General features: G+C 33.7%; 1 protein-coding gene across 3 annotated transcripts; it reads right to left on the bottom strand.

Moving 5' to 3' along the window:
• Window positions 1-13405: 13405 nt before the first annotated feature.
• Window positions 13406-16962, bottom strand: LOC8284041 (protein SRG1). 3 transcript variants are annotated; one of them, XM_048373784.1, is made up of 7 exons: window positions 16828-16904; window positions 16405-16499; window positions 15985-16304; window positions 14881-15128; window positions 14405-14729; window positions 13630-13899; window positions 13406-13599 (listed from the first exon to the last, which is right to left on the bottom strand). In XM_048373784.1, the coding sequence occupies exons 3-6, from the start codon at window positions 16231-16233 to the stop codon at window positions 13642-13644; spliced, it is 1080 nt and encodes a 359-aa protein (XP_048229741.1). In that variant the 5' UTR covers window positions 16234-16304; window positions 16405-16499; window positions 16828-16904; the 3' UTR covers window positions 13406-13599; window positions 13630-13641. The 3 variants fall into 3 exon arrangements, with proteins under 3 accessions (XP_048229741.1, XP_048229739.1, XP_048229740.1); XM_048373782.1 differs by having other exon boundaries at window positions 13406-13593; window positions 16828-16903; XM_048373783.1 differs by lacking the exon at window positions 16405-16499 and having other exon boundaries at window positions 13406-13593; window positions 16828-16962.
• Window positions 16963-19609: the final 2647 nt, after the last annotated feature.

The following is a 19609-nucleotide window of genomic DNA, read 5'->3' as shown; positions in this document are numbered from 1 at the left end:
GTCGAGCGGATGTCGGCTGTTGTGGTTGAGTTGGTAATTGTAAGAAGCTTAAAAAAGGTGGCAGGAGTATTTTCGGATGCTCAGAATCCAGAGAAACTTAAGCGAACATTATCTATTTTTTTCTAAGTAGAACAAGTGTTTTTGAAATACAATATTGCGCCCAGTCCCGTAAGAATGCATTATGGCATTTCACTGTTAGGCATGCATAAATTCATTTTAGGACATGCATCATACATCGTGCATTGCAACCCTTGGTGATAGGGGGCATCATCACCCTGGCGCGCGATATTGTAGAATTTTATATAAAGAAAAATGGCTAGAGATTTTACGATTTTATAAAAGTATTTTTCCAAGATAATAAAGCTTTTATCAGTGATGATTATAAAGTAAATAAATAAGTAAAATTATCAAAGTAAATAGTATTAGCTTGAGAATTCTCTGGATGACGAGTTGAGTTGCTGAGAGAGTAAGTTTGTGGAGCTGTAGGCCCCATGTTAGATTATAAGGGAGGTTTTTGGATTTCAGTCAAGGAGGAATCTTGTGTCAGGATGGCATGGTTTATATCGGTTGATGCGATCATATGGATGTTTTATCGAGGATGATGTGATGTAGATGTTAAGGATTTTTTCTGTACGTGCAAGGGGCACGTCATTAGGAAGGAAATTTGGTGAGTGGATTTTTGGCAGGATCAGAATTGGCCCTTCTTGTGTGGAAACTCTTGGTTTTGTCGGCAGGTTGGTGAGGTGGGATGTAAGTTGGACTTGCCGCCAAGTATTAGTAATGTTCTCTGAGGTCAAATCCAGTTGTTTGTAAGTCTGAGTTGAGGAAGTATATTTTCAATCTTTGCTCGTGTTGGATCCTCAATATGCGGAAGCAAGTAAAGATTTGGTTTCTGAGGAGTAGTAAGTGAGGATCACGGATTTTCAGGTTCGCCAGTTTTATTTAAGGGTTTTGTCGATGAGTCTTGTGGTTTAGTTTAGTTTCTGCCGAGGAAAGTTCCCGAGAAGCCGAGTTGGAGATGAGAGGTTCCTAATTAGTTTCAGTCGTAAGTGAAGCCCCTTTTCTTTTGAAATTCGAGGTCGAATTATTTTTTAAGGGGGGGAGAATGTAACACCCGGAATTTTTTTTATATATTTAATAATGAGTTTTTATTTAAGTTAATTTTAGCTTCATTATTATTGGGTTTAATTTGAAATGATTTAATGAAAAATTTAATATTAATCAAATAAATGAGTTATTTTCTATACCCAATTAGTTTGAAATTTTAAGAAATTATTCAAGTAAATTATTTGAGAAATGATTATATTTTGGCTATTCAAATTTTTCCAAATGCATATTTATATAAGTAAAATTATATATTGGAAAATTATGGTAGAAATTGTAAGGGATGTTTTTATAAAAGAATTTTAGAAAAATTTGCATTATAATTGATTAGTAGTATTAAATTTTGAGTTGGAAATTGATTATTTAATTTAATTGTGTATTTTCAATAATTCGGTTTTGGCCCAAATTAAATAGTTAAGGGCTTAATTGAAAGGCTAAAGGAAAGTTTGGGGGTCAAATTGGAATTTTAATGGATGAAATTGTAAGTAATTAAGAAAGTTGAGGGACCAAATTGTAATAAGGAAAAGTTCAAGGGTCAAATGTCGATATTGAAAGGAATGGAAATCGGGGAGAGAGAAAAGAAAGAAGGAAGAAGAAGAAAGGGAGGAGAGAGAGAGGCGTCGGCGTCTATGGTGGACGGACGTTGGGCGGCATTGACGTCGGAAGGAGCGCACGTCAACGGCGAGCCCGATGGTGGCGGTGGAGGCGGTGGCGGCGTGGCGGCGGAATCGCGGCGTGTGGCGGCGGCTTGGCGTCGTTCGGCCGATCTCGGTGGCGATCGGCCTCCCTTGGAGAGAGCTTCCTTTTGGCGGCCGGTTTTGGTGGCCGGAATCGGAGATTCTCGGTGGAGAGAGAAAATGGTGGCAGCCGGCGTTTTTGGGCTTTTCCGGTGAGCTCCAGCGGAGGATGGATGATCGGAGGATGTATCCCGACTCTCCTCATCTCAAGCTTCGCGATGGCACCGGTTTCGTGGCGATCGGGCTTCGTTTGCAAATCGACGGTCGAGATCGTCCGTAAATTTCTCCGGATGGTCGGGTGTCAGATCGGAAAATCGAAAGCAGGGATCGTCTTCAGCGTGTCGTTGTGAGTCCGATGGTGTGTTCGGATCGTCGATCGGACTCCGGCGGCCGGAGGCGAGTCGACCGAGCGATCGAGCGTCTCGGTAATTATCTTTAGCCCGTTAATTTTAGAAATTCTTGGTTTAATTGTGTCTATTGGATTATATTGTGTATTTGATGATATTGTGAGTCAAAAATAATTGTCTGTCAGTTTGCCTGCCTCGTATTTTGTGCTGTGTGGCGGAGTCAGGAAATAGTGAAGTTTGGGGACCCGACTCCCGTTGTTTAAATTGTTGGATATTTGAAGTGTTTTTCTGGCAGGTCCTGGACCCGTTTTTACGGGGGGTAATGTTCGTGTTGTAGGGGAGGTTCTGCCGAATTTTCGGTAGTTCCTGAGTCGAGATTCTTAGACAGTCAGTCCTAGGAATCTAGACCTAGGATCTATTGTAATTGTTTTATCGTTTTGATAAATTGTTTTCCGTGACTAGATTGTGAGTTCGTTCGGCTCGCTCCTACCGAGGCACCGGAGCAGAGCTAGGAGGTCACCAAACCTGTGAATTAAAGTCATTTAATCATTGCACTATTGCTAAGTCTGATTTTAATATGCTATTTTGGAAGTTTATGTTTAACATGGTTACTAATATCTCAACGTAATTAATTTTACTGGATTATTAATTATTGAAGATAATATGAGTATTATTATAGTAATGTTATAATAATTTCAAATATTATCAGCTTTCCACCTGAGCTGCCTGATGTTTTACTCTTAATTGTTAATCATTAATTTGATATGGTTGAATGACTTCATTATACAATGATATTTATTAAATGGATGATTGTGTCTTGGGAAACGTGGCTTGTAGAACATGCCGCCTGATGGGTTACATCAGGACCACGTGCGCACCGGTAATGATCATGGACATGTAATCAGATTTTTATGGGGTTTGCCCACGGTGAGCATGGCTCTCTGGGCTGATTTGTGTAAATTCTGCCGGAGGTAAGGTCCCTGGTTGAGCATTGCTCTCAAGAGCGGCTTATTTGGATACTTAAGTGACCGGACTAGAGGTAAGGTCCCTGGTCGAGCATTGCTCTCGGGGGCGCCGATCTTATTGGATTAAGAGAGCCGAATGGCTACTAGATTTCTTATTTGGATACTTAAATGACCAGATCGGAGGTAAGGTCCCCGGTCGAGCATTGCTCTCGGGGGCTTGATCTTATTGGATTAAGAGAGCCAAAATGGCTGTTAGAATTTGGGGTTAGGGTTCTTATGTGGATGGTTTGATATACTGATTTGAACAATCTATGTTTTCTGAGAAAAATGCAATAGTTCCCAAATTATTTGATTTTAACTCACTCTCGAGATCTCATTTTTAGGATTCGTGATTTAGTCCTCTCGCGACTCTTATTCAAGAACCCGACTCCTTCATCATCGGGTGATGTATTTGATTTGGTATGTAAATTGGTAAATCTTAGATTCTCCGCAGTAGTAATAGTAGATGTATCAGTTGTAAATTTTCTGAGTTTCAGGTCTCGCCTAGTTTTTCTGGCAGACCGAAGTATTTATGTAAAATGTAGCTATTAAGATAATTTGTGATTTTAATAATATTAATTTGAGATGAGATTTGTTTAAATCAGTGAGTGTCAGGCTTACTACGGGTTTCGGTGGCCTTAAGCCTACCCATTCCCTAGTGCCGGTCACGGGCCCACGGGTGGGGTCGTGACATAGCCGCATTGAAACAAAAGATTCTTTGGGAGGCTCACAATTCTCCTTATTCAATGCACTCAAAGAGTACAAAAATGTATAACAATTTGTAGCCACATTATTGGTGGTCAGGCATGAAGAGGGAAGTTGAAGAATATGTAGCTAAATGCCTAACTTGTCAACAAGTGAAAGCAGAACATCAATCACCTGCAGGTAAATTACAGTCTTTAATTATACCTGAGTGGAAATGGGAAAGAATTACTATGGACTTTGTTGTTGGTTTGCCTCGCACTTTTAGGAGAAATGATGCTATTTGGGTAACAGTTGATAGGTTAACAAAATCAGCACACTTTTTACCTATTCAACAGGATGATTCATTGAATAAGCTAGCCAACTTTTATGTGAAAGAAATTGTTAGGTTGCATGGTGTACCTATCTCCATTGTTTCAGACAGGGATCCTAGCTTTACATCTCATTTTTGGAAGAACTTACAAGTGGCAATGGGAACCATATTGCATTTCAGTACTGCTTTTCATCCACAAACAGATGGGCAATCTGAGAGAACCATTCAAACTTGAGAAGACATGTTACGGGCTTGTGCATTAGAGTATAGCGAAAATTGGGATGAACAGGTACCACTTATGGAATTTGCTTATAATAATAGTTTTCATTCTAGTATTGGTATGCCACCATACGAGGCATTATATGGGAGAAAATATAGAAGCACTATATGTTGGGATGTAGAAGGGTTGAAAAAATTGGAAGGTCCTGAAATTATTCAAGAAACAGTAGACAAGATACAAGTTGTGAAGCAGTGTATCAAGGCCGCACAAGAAAAATAAAAAAGCTATGCAGATAAACACAGAAGGGAAATTGAGTATGAAGTTGGGGATAAGGTTTTCTTGAGAATATCACCATGGAGGGGTATCCTTCGATTTTGTAAACAAGGTAAACTAAGTCCTCGATATATCAGGCCGTATGAGATTTTAGAGCGGGTTGGTCCTTTAGCCTATAGACTTGCATTACCCCCAGAGTTAGCTCAAGTACATAATATTTTCCATGTTTCTATGCTTCGACGATATCGATCTGATCCTAGCCATGTTACCAAGATACCAGAAATTGAAGTTTCTGAGAAACTCACATATGTTGAAGAACCGATTCATATATTAGATCGACAAGTTAGAAAATTAAGAAACAAGGAAATTCCTATGGTAAAGGTGAAATGGAGTCAACATTCATCTAAGGAAGCAACTTGGGAAGTAGAGAAGCATATGATGGATAAATACTCGAGCTTATTTGGCATGTCTATTAGCGATTAGTTAATTTCGAGGACGAAATTTTCTAAGTAGGTAGGAATTGTCACAATCAAATTTATTTATTTATTTTTATTAATAATTAATATTCATTAGCATGTCATTAAATATGTCATTTGCATCATGATTATGTATGACCTATTTTATTGTATTATGTGGTAGATAAATAAATTATTTAGTTACATATTGATTTAATTGAAAAGTAATAATTTTGGACTAAATTGGAAAGTTAGAAAGAAAGAGGATTAAATTATAAAATTGCCTATTTTTACACCAATTTACCACCTCTTCATTTCCTATTTCCTCTTCTTCTTTGTCTCTCTCATTCTTCTCCCTTTCTTCTTCAAACCTTGATTTCCTAATCAAACTCTACACACTTTTAGTAAGTGAGAATCTAATTCTTCTTTTAAGTTTGAAAGATTTGAGCTTTCTTAATCAAGGGAAACAAAGGTGAGTCATTTTTAATTTCTTGGTTTTGCTGTAAATTAGGATTAATGATATGAAATTGTTGATGATTATGTATTTTGGAATTGTTTAATCAAGAGTGAACATGCTATTACTTGTGATCTTGAAGCTGAAATTTCTGGGCAGAATTTTTCACTGATTTCGTGACTGTAGAGGCTTAATCTCGAAAATTTCCAAACATGAAAGTTGTTCATTTATATATCTAGCATATGGCTGCAAAGTTTCATAATTTTTGGTTGAGTATAACGTGAGATATGTTGAACTTCATATGGCCTGCTCGAAACTGTTTTAAGCAGAAATCGGACTTAGGATTGAGAAATTTGTTGCTAATTATATATTTCACAACTTGAGCTAGAGAAGTACAAATTGAATAAAATTTGTGTCTATAGAAACTTTAGAATGTTAAATTTATATCTGCAGAGTTTCATCAGAAAATTTATTCTTTTGACTGGTCATTTAATAGGAAACTCTTTGCTGTTCTGTTTAGATGGAAATTGGAGCAGCTGTATAGAAAATGCCATAACTATTTCTATACCAATGATTTTGAAGTGATTCTTTCTGCTATGGTTTCTATAAAAACGGAAGTGTAATTCTGAAAAAGATGAGATTTTTATTAATTGTACATAAGTTTTGGTGTAATTTCTAATTCAGTACCTAGAAGCTGCCTTCATCAACAAATATGTTGATTTGTTGTCATTCATCTCATGCATCATATTAATATCTAGAATATATGTTATTTTGTTGAAATGTGATATTTTATGGATAGTACAGATATATATATTTATGCCTTGTGATTGAATTGTATTTGTATTGAATATGTGAATAGGTTCATCCAAAGGCAAGGAAGTGGTAAGAGAAAAGGAATAGGATTACTTTATTATCCTATAAATTTTGGTAAGTATTTAATAGACTAAACTTTGTGTATATTGAGTAGAAACTGATATTTGATTACTTGATAATTTCTTGGTTGATTGAGTTGATATTGGTAATGTTTTTGGCTTGTTGTAAAGTGAATTGATTGTGAGGTGTTGTGAAGTGAATTTATTGTGATTAAGGATTGATGACTCTTGATCGGATATTAAGTGATCGGGAAAGCTGAGCCGGGCGGATAGCTACCCGAGTATGTGAGATGGCAAGACTGAGCCAGGCGGATAGTCTTGTCAAGTGGCTACTGAAATTTGAAAATGTGAGGAAATGTTAGGATGAGTCATCTGATCCTAATTTGATAGAAATAATGTGGAATTGAATTATTTGACTTGGTTGAGTTTGAGATTATTTGCATTATGTGAGATGAAATTATTTGTTTATGAGAATATTTGAAATGGTTGATTTTGTGATTGTCAGTTGAGTGTTGGTATAATTTTCTGTATTGATAAAGACTTGATAATTCTAGCCTAATATACTATACTTTAGTAAATTAAATGCTTATTGAGTCGCTAGCTCATTCCTTAGCAATTTTTTTCAAGTTAGTGCAGTTGTAGATAGCCTTAGCTGTGCATTGCTCTCTTTGCATCAGTCAATAAAGAGGAGTTATCTCCAGCATTGGGGCATTTTGGGTACTTGTGTGAATTAAAATAATGTATAAATATTCTTTATATATATTAAGTATGTCATGCTACTTAAATTGTATGAATGTATATTGTAACTAAGTAGTAAATTATGTTTATAAAGTTAATTATATATATATTGCTATACAATTGGATGTTTGAGTTGGGGTGCTACAGATAAAATGAGAGTTAAAATTCAACAAAAATAGCAGGAATTATAAAAGGTACGACAATTAAAAAGAAATTCAAGAATTCATCGCTAAATCATCTCTAATCTATCATTAAAGTTAAGAAAAAAATTATGAAAAATTAAAAATTTTAAAAATCTGTCACTAACTTCGTCGCTAAAACTGAAAAAAAAAAAAAGAAGAGAGCGGGAGATAGCAAAAGTGCAGGAAATAAAAAAATTCGAAAATCCTTCTCTAATCCGTCGGTAAATTCGTAGCTAAAAACTGCCGCTAAGTCCGTTGATAAAAATAGCTAAAAGAATCAAGTAGTCATATTTTAGCTACAGATACCAAATTTATCATAAATTCATCGCGAATCGTTTGCTAAAGCTGTCACCAAAATATAGCACCAAATTTTACATTAATTTAGTTACAAATTTTAGCCATCGCTAAATGTCATCGTTATTCTGTCGCTAAATCGTCGTTAAAGCTCATATCTTTTTTGTTGTTTTTTTCCATCGCTATGTTATTGTGTTATTCCATCGGTATTTAGCGATGGATAGCATGCAGAATTCTTATAGTGATTAAAACGATATCATCAGATTAATGACTTCTTAAATTTCGATTCAACGGTCAAATATTGAAATTTAGAGTTGTTAAGCTCCAAATTCACGTTATCAAAAAAGGGCAATAAGATAGTGTTGACCGATTAGAGTAACAATAGTTGAATCCCTACAAATCGAGACTTTTTAATGATAAAATTATTTTTTATCATAATTTATAACTATATATTTCTATTTATCTAAAAAACCAAATTATATATTAAAAATTATAAAACCATAAACAAACACCTTTATTATTATCATCAAGGAAGTTTTCATTGTCATCATTAGTTTTTACATTTTCATAATCCACATAAACCATTTCCTGATACTTCAAGTAAAGCAAGAGCTGCCTGAATGTTCAGGGCTTTGGATTACGATTTCAGCTCGTAGTACGATTGTTATTTTTATTTTTTAACCTTTTGATTTACATTATGTTTGGGAAATTTTTTTACAGAGGAGAGAAGATGAAGACTTGAATAAAGAAAAGAAAAGAAAAGAAAAGAAAAGAAAAATTATTTTTTCTTATTTGGGAAGCAAAATATGAAAGAAAAATGTTATATTAGAAATGTACTATTTTACCCTTTCAATATGTTGTTATTTTCCTTCCCTCCTTATTATACCTCGTTCCAAACATAGGCTTAATATGGAGAGACTATACTAACCATTAACAGTAAAGGGACTATTGAAGGACGAATCTTTACAATACCCGTTTACCTTAAGCATACCAGAATACACAAATTGCAGGCTTTGATGCCTAATTGAATAGATATACTTTAAGTGGCAAATGTGTACCTCAGTTCAAATATGATGTACAGAAATATACCTTTTATACAATTATTCCATGTTTCACACTGGACATAATATACCTTATTTATTATTTATATAACTATTAATATGCTTTTGCTAATGTATTAGCACAATTACTAATAAGTTTATTATATAAATTTTTAGCATGAAATTAAATTAATAAGAAAAAAATAATTATAATAAATTAGTGGTACTATGTAATCACTAATTTTTTATATATTCAGTTACCATTTTATTATAATAGATATTTGGTAATATCGTTTTATTTGATTCACATTTAATATTATTAGTTTATTTAATATTACAATAAATTCTTATATAAACCACATTAAAGCCATATATATTTCTTTTATTGGAGTTTTATTGTTCATACTATTGCATGATTATTTTATTTATGTTATATTTAAAAATCTTATCTTATATATTGTATATAATTCAATCTGTAATTACATTAATATAAAAGATTAAGCTTTCCTGTTATTTTATAATATTTTTATTTATATCTATATTAATATTTTTGTAATACATTTCTGTATTTATTATATATCAAAATAAATGTACATGAGAAGTATATAAATTGTGAATTTTAATCTTTTCATCTATTTCTTTATACTAATAAGTTTTCAAATGTGATAATATATATACTTATAAAGTCACTCTAGCGAAAGATTTAAAAACTCGTTCAATAAAAATCTTAAGTTAACTTTTAAGTCAGGCCATAATATGTTCTTAAATTAGTTTAAAATTAATAAATACTAAATTTTTTAATTATAAGTAATAAGTTGAGTTTGTATAAGTGGTTTTGTATTGTGCCAAAATCTATAAATGTAATTCAGAGGAGTGAGAAGGTTACTTAATATTATAAAACTTGAGAGAAATATTTTCATCAATTGTACTTTAATAACTCTGCATTTTAAAGCTTGTACAAGATAATAAAAATGTTTATTCTTTTCTGTTGAAGAAGGAAGAAAAGAAGCAAAAAAAGCTAAGGTCTTAAAGGCTGCACAAGCTAGGTTGCTTGTGCAGACCTATCATTACAGGTCTCAGGGTAAAAGAAGCATCCTTTTCTGCAAAGCAGGAAAGGTCACTTCAACCCGTACCCTTGTAGAAAGAGTCATTAGGCAACCGTTAGAATAGAATACAATCAAGCAAATCATGTATATATACCATTCTTCTCATTGTAAAGAATTCAGAATCCTTAATATAAAATTCAATCCTCTTCACTGTTCTTTTTCACATGGTATCAGAGCCTGGTTCCTACCAGTGATCATCATCTACCCATTTTTTTAATCTTAGCCATGTTTCAAAATGAAAAATTGACCAACATCATCCTTAAAGGAAACTCCAACTATTTCGAATGGTCCAAAACAGTGTATATTGCCCTCAGTGGCAGAAAAAGGCTGGGATTTATCACTGGGACAAAGCAAAGGCCAAAACCAGAGAGGCCGGAAGCCCCAACAAAAGAAGAAATTGAAAGAATAGAGGAATGGCAGACATCTGACCACTTGGTCATGTCTTTGCTCATAAAAACTATGGAGCCCCAAATTTCCCGTTTCTGCATCCTGATGGAATCATCAAAATCGATTTAGAAAAAAATGCAAAGCCTTTACGACAACCAACATAATTTTTCACATATATTCAGACTCAAACAAGAGTTAGCTCAAATCACTCAGGGAACAAAAAGTTCCTCGTAATATGCAACCGAAATACTCACACGGTGGGAAGAGTTGCAGAACTATATTCCGCCTTCAATCGACCTGATAGAAATTCGAAAAAGGAGCGAACAAGATCTTGTCTACACTTACCTTAGAGGACTGGACTTAAGCTATGAAAGCCTGAGATCACAGATCCTCCTCGCGTCTGAACTTCCTCGAATAGACGAAGTGATAGCAAGTGTTCAGCGCGAAGAAACGCGGAGGAACACCATGAACGCCTCCTCTCCCCCACAACTCACGGAAAATCATGCCTACAATGCTCGACGAGATGTCACTCGACAGCAAGGAGGGCCAAGCGCCATCGCGCGCTGTGACCACTGCCAAAGGCAAGGTCACTCCCGCGATGTCTGCTGGAACCTACACCCGCATTTGAGGATATCTCAAGGGTGGGAAGGGGCTGGAACAGTGAGGCGAAGGGGAAGAGGAGAAGGAAAGGGGGCAGCAGGAGAGAAGGTCTTTACAGGACAAGAGGAAACGGGGGAGAAAGAGAAGAAGTAGGGTTAGGAAAGGGTGTGTATGCCGGGGCGGGTGTTTTTAATCAAACCCGACCCGAACCCGGTCTAACGACCCAACCCGACTTGCCAACCCGTCATCACTTGGACTCGGCCTATTCAGCCTTCGGCCTAGTGATCCCTCCAGCCCAGCAGTCTCTATGGGCTCCTCAAGCCCACCAAAATCAGCCCGCTCATCAGGCCCAGTCGACCCACCAAGATCATCTGGCCCAGGACCAGTCGACTCACACGGCCCACCGGCCATCTCAGGCCTAAATGGCCGACATCTTGGCCCAACTTCAGGCCCTGGTCCAACAGCCCAACCGGTTCGGTTCAAACCCACCCGATGGGTCAGGTTCGGTTCAACCACTATTAAATTCATCAAATTACTATCATAATGCTTGGATTATTGACTCTGGAGCCACTGATCACATGACTTGGGATCCCACTCAATTACAAAAATTTCATTCTATCAGAGATTCCCATCATGTGACAGTTGCCAACGGCAACAAAGTCAAAATTCAGGGATACGGCACCACAAATTTATTTCAATCCAATATTCCATATATTTTATTTCTGCCTGAGTTTAAATCTAACATTTTATCTGTTGGCAAAATTACTCGTGACTTAAATTGCAACGTTATTTTCTCACCATTTTCAGTCATTTTTTAGGATCGAATTTCCGGAAAGACGATTGGTGAAGGTCAGCTAGAAAATGGTCTTTATTATCTGCATAACCCTCCCAAGACATATTTTGTGTCAACTAATCCTACCCAAGACATGCTAATGCACCGGAGACTTGGGCATCCTTCTGACATTGTTTTAAATAAATTATTTTGTTCAAATTTAAATTTTAGCAATTGTTCCTCTTCCACAAAATAAAAAACTCGTGGGATGCAAATGGATATACAAGATCAAGTGCAATAGTAATGGAACCATTGAGAGATACAAGGCCAGACTTGTAGCCCGAGGCTTCACTCAAACCTATGAAGTTGACTATCAAGAGACATTTGCTCCAGTAGCCAAAATGAATACGGTCAGAATTCTTCTCTCAACAACAATCAATCGGGGCTGGAATCTATTCCAAATGGATGTCAAGAACGCCTTCCTACAAGGCAATTTAGAAGAGGAAGTTTACATGAGACTACCCCCTGGTCATAAGTCAACCTCAGACACTTCCCGAGTATGTAAGCTAAAGAAGGCTATCTATGGCCTAAAACAATCCTCGAGAGCATGGTATGCCAAACTCAACCATTTTTTATTAAGTATTAATTTCAGTAAATGTGAATCTGATTCATCTATGTTCGTTAAAAACACTCTTAATCACACTATTGTTATTATAATAATAGGGAATGATGATCAAGGAATAGAGAATGTCAAACAAAGTCTAAAACGAGAATTCGACATCAAAGATCTTGGCCAACTGTCATATTTCCTAGGCATAAAAATGGCAAAATCCAACAAGGGCTTATTTCTATCTCAAAGGAAATATACCCTCGACCTTTTGAAAGAAACTAGAAAAATAGGCGCTAAACCTGCCATCACCCCTATGGAAACCAAAATTAAACTTAACCTCGAAGATGGAGACCCCTTAACCAACATAGGGCATTATCAGCACTTGGTAGGAAAATTGATTTATCTTACTGTCACTAGACCTGACATTTCATTTGCAGTTAGCATGGTGAGCCAGTTCATGCATACTCCTCGCACCAGTCACCTAGAAGCTATAGATCGAATCCTTAGATATCTCAAAGGAACTCCCGGACAAGAAATCTGGATGAAGAAGAACAATACTACTAACATAGTTGATTTTTCTGATGCAGATTGGGCTGGAAGCTGTGATAGGAAGTCAACCACCGGTTACTGTGTCTTTGTAGGAGGAAACTTGGTGACTTGAAAAAGTAAAAAACAAAGTGTGGCATCCACTGTGGCATCCACTGCAAGCGAACTCATTTGGATCAAACAAGTCCTCAAAGATATGAAAATTAAAAGTAAAGAACTAATGCAAATGCATTGCGATAATCAAGCTGCTCGACACATAGCATCGAATCTGGTGTTTCACGAACGAACCAAACACATTGAAATTGATTGCCACTTCATCAGAGAAAAGGTTCAAAAGAGAGAGATTGAGACTCCTTACATCAGAAGTCAAGACCAACTGGCAAACATATTCACAAAGGCCTACGATAGGCAGAATCATCATTCGATCTTCAACAAGATGGGTTCAATAAACTTATTCCAACCCACCTTGAGGGGGAGTGTTGAAGAAGGAAGAAAAGAAGCTGAGGTCTCAGAGGCTGCACAAGCTAGGTTGCTTGTGCAGACCTATCATCACAGACCTCGGGGTAAAAGGAGCATTCTTTCCTGCAAAGAAGGAAATGTCACTTCAACCCATACCCTTGCAGAAAGAGTCGTTAGGCAACCGTTAGAATAGAACACAATCAAACAAATCATGTATACATACCATTCTTCTCATTGTAAAGAATTCAGAATCCTTAATATAAAATTCAATCCTCTTCACTATTTTTTTTCATATTTTCTGTAGCACACCAGACAGGTAAATCCAATTTACTCATCGTCGGATTCTAGCACCCTTACAATATATATATATATATATATATATATATATATATATATATATATATATATATATATAGAATCAATTCATTAGGCTTCCCCATTTTGAATCCTCAAGAAATCAAGAAATGCTTTTCCATTCAGTTCCTTGGAAAAAAATACTCTCAGGAAATCTGCAACTGCAATTTTCCTAAATGATGATGGTGTCTGCGGAGTAATAAGGCTAGGTGCTGGACCCATATCTCCATCTAGTTTTGGGCTGTAAAATGTGGCAATAGATATCCTCTCTTCCTCGGAGTTCACAGTTGCTCTATGCTCAACGCTTTTATAAATTCCATTTGTCACAACCTGCGGATAATATCAAATTTCAATAGGGTAACTCTCATATTTGATACCAAAACTTTGTACTATGTTTTCATCTGATTTTATTTTTTTTAGCACCAAATTTTCTATTTTATTTTCAGAATGAGTTACCTAAAAGAATTCAGTCAATTTTGACGTAACTTTTGAAGTGAGAATATGCTTTTCCCGTTTACTATGTGAATGGACAATTTAATTAGCACCAACTTAACACATAGTTAGCCAAAATATCCTTAGGCAATCCAATTCGAAACTAAAATAAAAAGATTGGTATAAAAAACAATGGTACTAAGTTGAAATATCATGCAAAAATTTGATATAAAATGGGATAGTTACAAGCCATAATATTTCTTATCCATCAACCGTGAGATTCTAATAATTACATAATAAAACGTTCAGCTTAACTTGTCAAAAGTTTAAATTGTTGATAAATTGCTTTGAAGTTTTCATGGTCTCAACTTAAGGTTTTTGAGAAATGGTGGGTAAGAATTACCTCCAGAATGTCACCAACATTGATGATAAAAGCATCAGGAAGTGGCTTAACAGGAACATACTTTCCATCTTTCTTGACTTGCAGCCCTTCCACTTCATTGACTTGAAGGAGAATGGTGAGGCCAACTGCATCGGTGTGGGAGTTGAGACCCATGACCAGCTCAGGTAGTGGGCATGGAGGATAGTAGTTCATTCTCATTTTCTGGCACCCTTTTTCAAATATTTCTCTCATTTCTTTAGGTTCCATCTCAAGAGCTTTGGCCATAAGGTTGAAGATTTTCAAGGCAAGATTTTCCATTTCTGTCGAGTAAGATTCCAAGGTGGCTCTACACACATGCACACGAAAGATTCGTAGATAAAGTTAGATCCAATAATATTTATAAGAACTGGCAATAATCTGCGCAATGCCTACTCCTTAAAATTTTGCTTCCTATTATGATCGGGAAATTTCAGATTTTTAAAGAGGAAACAAAAGACCTGAATGAGACAGGGAGCTCGGGAAACAAGTACGATTTCCTCAATTCATGTGGAAGAGTGATCATGTAAAACATGTCTCCCCAATCAAGCTTCTGGCTCTCAGACACAACAAAAGCCTGTCCAAATCCCTCCATTTCTCCTGGTCTTTGCCAATATTTCCTCTTCTCTTCCATTGGCAGATTGAAAAATTCTTGAATTTTGATCTTCACTCTTTCCACTAATGAAGTGCACACTCCATGATTTATCAGCTGCAATACATATTTGCCTATCTTATGAAAAACATGGAAAAAGAACCTCAGTGCTATTTTCTTACTTTTACAGTAAATGTGGGATTTTATCTCAAATTGCTGATATTGCAAGTTCACCCCTTAAATTACACAGAATTGAAAACGAAAAACGTGACAAGATATGATAAGAGAAACTATATACATCAAATGCTTATAATTATGGGCACATTGTCTTGCAACTTGCAAGTATGGGCTCTAGTCTCGCCCTTGGCTACCATTTCTTGCATCACCCGCCTGATATAGTTGCTCCACTGATGATTCAAGATAATATTGGAGTCTGTTTTCCTAGAATCTATCAAATGCTTATAAGTAATGCTAATATCTTTAGGTAGAAATTAAATATATAAATAATAATTTTAAAAACTTAAAATTTAAAAATAAACAAAAATTTTATATTATTCTAAATTCTTTACTGCTTTATCAGTCAATATCATTAGTAAAAAGTATAGTTTACACTTTGATTCAAGAAAAGAAAGATTGACAACTTTTCTAAACAAGTAAATAATTAAGAAATAGGATTACTAATATAATATAATAAGGACAGCTATAAACACAAAATTTTAATTGGGAGAAAGTTGAGAATCTTTCTTAGTAGGAAATCTAAATAAACTGAAAGGAAAAACGACAAAAGTCTCAAAAGTTTTAATAAAATTTCTAAAACATATATAGATAAAAAAATATGAGTTATTAAAGAATATTGATGTCCAAATTTGTTCTATGCAGAAATGTTGTTCTTTTAAATGTTTCCATGCAACCTAGTTCACTCCTCGTGCTGTGGAACCCAATTAATTGAGATTAATTCGAGCATATATACAACCTGAAAGAAACCCCATTCTTTGCATGCACAGTGGAGCTTATTTATCTCCAAAGCCATGGATTCTTCTGAAAGTAACTTTTGCATGTCAACTATAGGGACTTGGGGTAGAGAAGCAGTATCTGATATGAGTGGGGGGTCTTGATCAGGACGCAAGTATCGCGTTGGTACTGTTGTAATTGATTCCTTCGCCAGTTCCTGCACACAAGGCACATGCGTAGAGCTTCCAAGCTTTGTTATTTCTGGTTTCATGGCTTCTCTCACCTCTGATCTCTGTTCTCTGATCCCTTGCTAGCTTCTATATTTCTTGTTCTCTGCTAATTCTAACCAAAGAGGAATATATGAATTAGCATGAGTTTATGCTCATTTACACCCATTCAATTTTCACATGCATGGGAAAGAAGAAATAAAATGATGACAAACCATTAGTTTCTTGTGAAAGTGGTTCATCAATTTCCGGTCACTTCTTCTGTTTTTTTTTTTTTTAATTACATATCAATACAAAATAAGACGGATTCCTGATAAAATGAAATATATCAAAAGGACGAAACTCACTATTCTTATAACATCCCTTATAAATTTACAGTTCTCAATTAAATGGTAATTTAAATCGATTTAAAGTGTTGGAAAAAAAATCCTAATATTTAATCCAACGAAAGTAGCTCAAGATAAGCAAATTAAGAATTTAAATTTCTTCATTGAAATAGCTTATACTCAACAAGCATCTACATCACTGAAAGGAATATTTTCCATTTGTATGAATTATTAATCGTACAAGTGGACAAAAAGAAAGTATTTGTAAATATGAAGAAGAGATTCAAAACTTTTAACTTCTTCTAAATTTACCTTAGGGTTGGTGGTGGTCCGATATGTTGATAGTTGTTATGTTGAGAAGAAGAAGAAGAAGGCCAAGTTGGATTCTTTTCTTTATCATTTATTAAGCTTTTTGTTATATTTCTATTTTTAAGAGAAAAGTCTAGAAGCTTAATAATAATAAAAAGAAAAAGACAGAATCTGAATGACATAGCCAAATAATGGCCCATCCTACAGTCTCCACTCAAATAAAGAATGGTCCTCAAGCTGCCACATGTCCCTTTATCTTTAAAAGAAGTTAGAGTTTGAATTCTGAGATATTAGACAATAAAATATATATATATATAATTTCAACTCATAGTAATTTTAAAAAAGATAATAAAATGATACTTTTAACTTCTCTAAAATATTTAAATAAAAATCCCAAATTTACATTCAAAGTAAAAAAGCAGTAAAAATCGAGTTGCATCTGTTGAACAAAATCTCGTGCTTCTCTGCTGATGCCATTAGAAATCATAAATTCTCTGGACCCTCCTGCTGTCATTTTGTCTCTACAAAACTTGTCTGGCGTGATATCGTGATTATCATTATCCAATCCAATTACTACAAAAAATACTTTGGATTTTGTTTGTGATTTAAATATCGTAATTTATGAAATTAAATTACTATATTCTAATAAATTACAAGAATTTATAAAGAAAATTATTTGATTTGATTTTAAATATCTATAACAAAATTATCATACTTATCTTATTTCTTTTTAAAATTTAAAATTACTTATTATGACTTTCTAATAAAGTTCCGATTTTAGTTAATTTATAAGAAGATATTTAAATTTCCTAACAAATTTGTATTATATTTACTTTGTTAAATTAATACATTTGATTAATTTATTTGTTGGTAATAAAAACAAATAATAATTTAATGTCAATCTTACATTATGCAGACAAATTTACATATTATATCAAAACTAAAGGAGAAAATAGTAATATATTTTAAGGGCAGTTTTTTAAATATAAAAAAAATAATATTTAAATGGAATATTCACTAAGATTTTGATGGAAGGCTGAAATAATATATTAAGTCAAATATTAAGAGGGTTACAATGTATCATTAGAAAATAAGGGACCAACTTGTAATTTCACATTATATCAGGGGTTGTAATAATTTACCCATAATTCTTATGGTTGTATAAGTTCTCTGAGAATTGCCTATAGAATAGTGGTGAATTCGAATTTTCAATAATTTATATATTTTTTAAATAAAAATCATAAAAGTCTAGATTAATTAATATAATTTTTTTTGATAAATTTATATAAAAATATTTTAATATGTAATTTTAAATAAAAATTATATGTTAAGATATTTTATATAAAATTTAATTAAAATTTTAAAATTTTTCTTTAATAAAAATATCAAGATATTACAGAATTACTTTAATTATGATAGTCTAAAATTCCTAGAATAGTAAAGGATATGGGATTTAGCCGATTGCCACGCAATTTTGTTATTTTTACTGTGTTTTCTTAATTCCTTGTATCAACATATGTTTGCTCTAATTTTTTATTCTTTTAAGATGTTTCCGAATATTTTTTCAAAATTTTCCCTTTTCACAAATTAAAAGAATTATCATTTTTGTTTTTACAGGTTTAAACAAAATTCATTGCGAAAGATGAACCCATTGCCTCTCCTCTCCTCTCCTCTTTCAAAACATAGATTGCAAATTATCGCCATGATTTTGATTTACTTCTTTTTGCTATTGAGAATTTTCTTGTTATTAACTATCTTTTTCCTTATTATTTTCAATGTGTCCACGTCAAATGTAATAGACATGAGATATTGCCCACTACTCTCATAATTGGTATGTCTTTTAGCCCCACTACTATTATGATTGATGTATGTTGTGAATCACATTGGTACGAAAGTTGCATAAACTAATAATGACGATGAAGCTTCTTCAATGATCATGAATAACACATTTCCAAAGCATCATCATTACCATTAGGATAAGTCCATAAAAACATTCATTATTTAATAATTTTTAATATGTGATGCTTTTTTAATAAAAGAATAATATAGTTAAAAACTACAACAAAAATAATTTATTGTTAAAAAATATTAATTGGTAAAATTTTACTATCTTTGTTTCGATCGGTCATCATTATCATATTTCTCATATTTAATAATTTGAATTTAAAGTTTAACAATTCAAAACGTTATTACCATTCACTATAAAAAAAACAAAATGACGGAATTAAAATCGAATCGTTTCTGTTTAGCGAATTACTTTAAACGGGTCGGTATAGATAAGGAGAGAGAAAGCAGAGGAATTAAAAGGGCAATAAGAATTATACATTAATATTTATTTTAGTTAAAATTTATTAATAAATTAATTTATATGTAAATGATATTTATTCTTATTTATAAATAAATATCTATATATAGTATGTTGAACAATAATTATTGAATTCTTTTCAGATTAAATGAGTATATTGTTTAGAAAATATAATAAACAATCCATAGAGAGAGAAAAAATATAAAAAACGAGAAAAGAAATAAATAACATAGAAAGTTAAAATAAATATTTTAATTTTATGAAATATATTAAATTATGAATATAATGTTTATTTAAAAATTTTACTTGCTTCACTAGAATTTAAATCATTATATACATATTTATTTCAACTAAATAATAAATTTTAGATTTAGGAGTGAATTCGTTAAAATCTTATAAAATCATGGTTCGATCAATCACAAAGCTAACAGCTTTTCTTTTTCTGCTAAGTCATTAGCTGCGCAGTTACAAAAAGAGAAA

The sequence above is a fragment of the Ricinus communis genome, chromosome 5, assembly GCF_019578655.1.
Source record: "Ricinus communis isolate WT05 ecotype wild-type chromosome 5, ASM1957865v1, whole genome shotgun sequence".
Lineage (NCBI taxonomy): Eukaryota > Viridiplantae > Streptophyta > Magnoliopsida > Malpighiales > Euphorbiaceae > Ricinus > Ricinus communis.
Note: the sequence above shows the minus strand (reverse complement) of the source record. Positions and strands in the feature narration are given on the sequence as shown.

Bases quoted from the DNA above. Each gene is read 5' to 3' on its own strand.
- LOC8284041 (XM_048373783.1), bottom strand. From the start codon at position 16,233: ATGAAACCAGAAATAACAAAGCTTGGAAGCTCTACGCATGTGCCTTGT. The intron at 15,129-15,984 runs GTTGTATATATG...TATGTATTGCAG, and splicing joins AAGAATGGGGTTTCTTTCAG to CTGATAAATCATGGAGTGTG. The intron at 14,730-14,880 runs GTCTTTTGTTTC...GCATGTGTGTAG, and splicing joins GAGCTCCCTGTCTCATTCAG to AGCCACCTTGGAATCTTACT.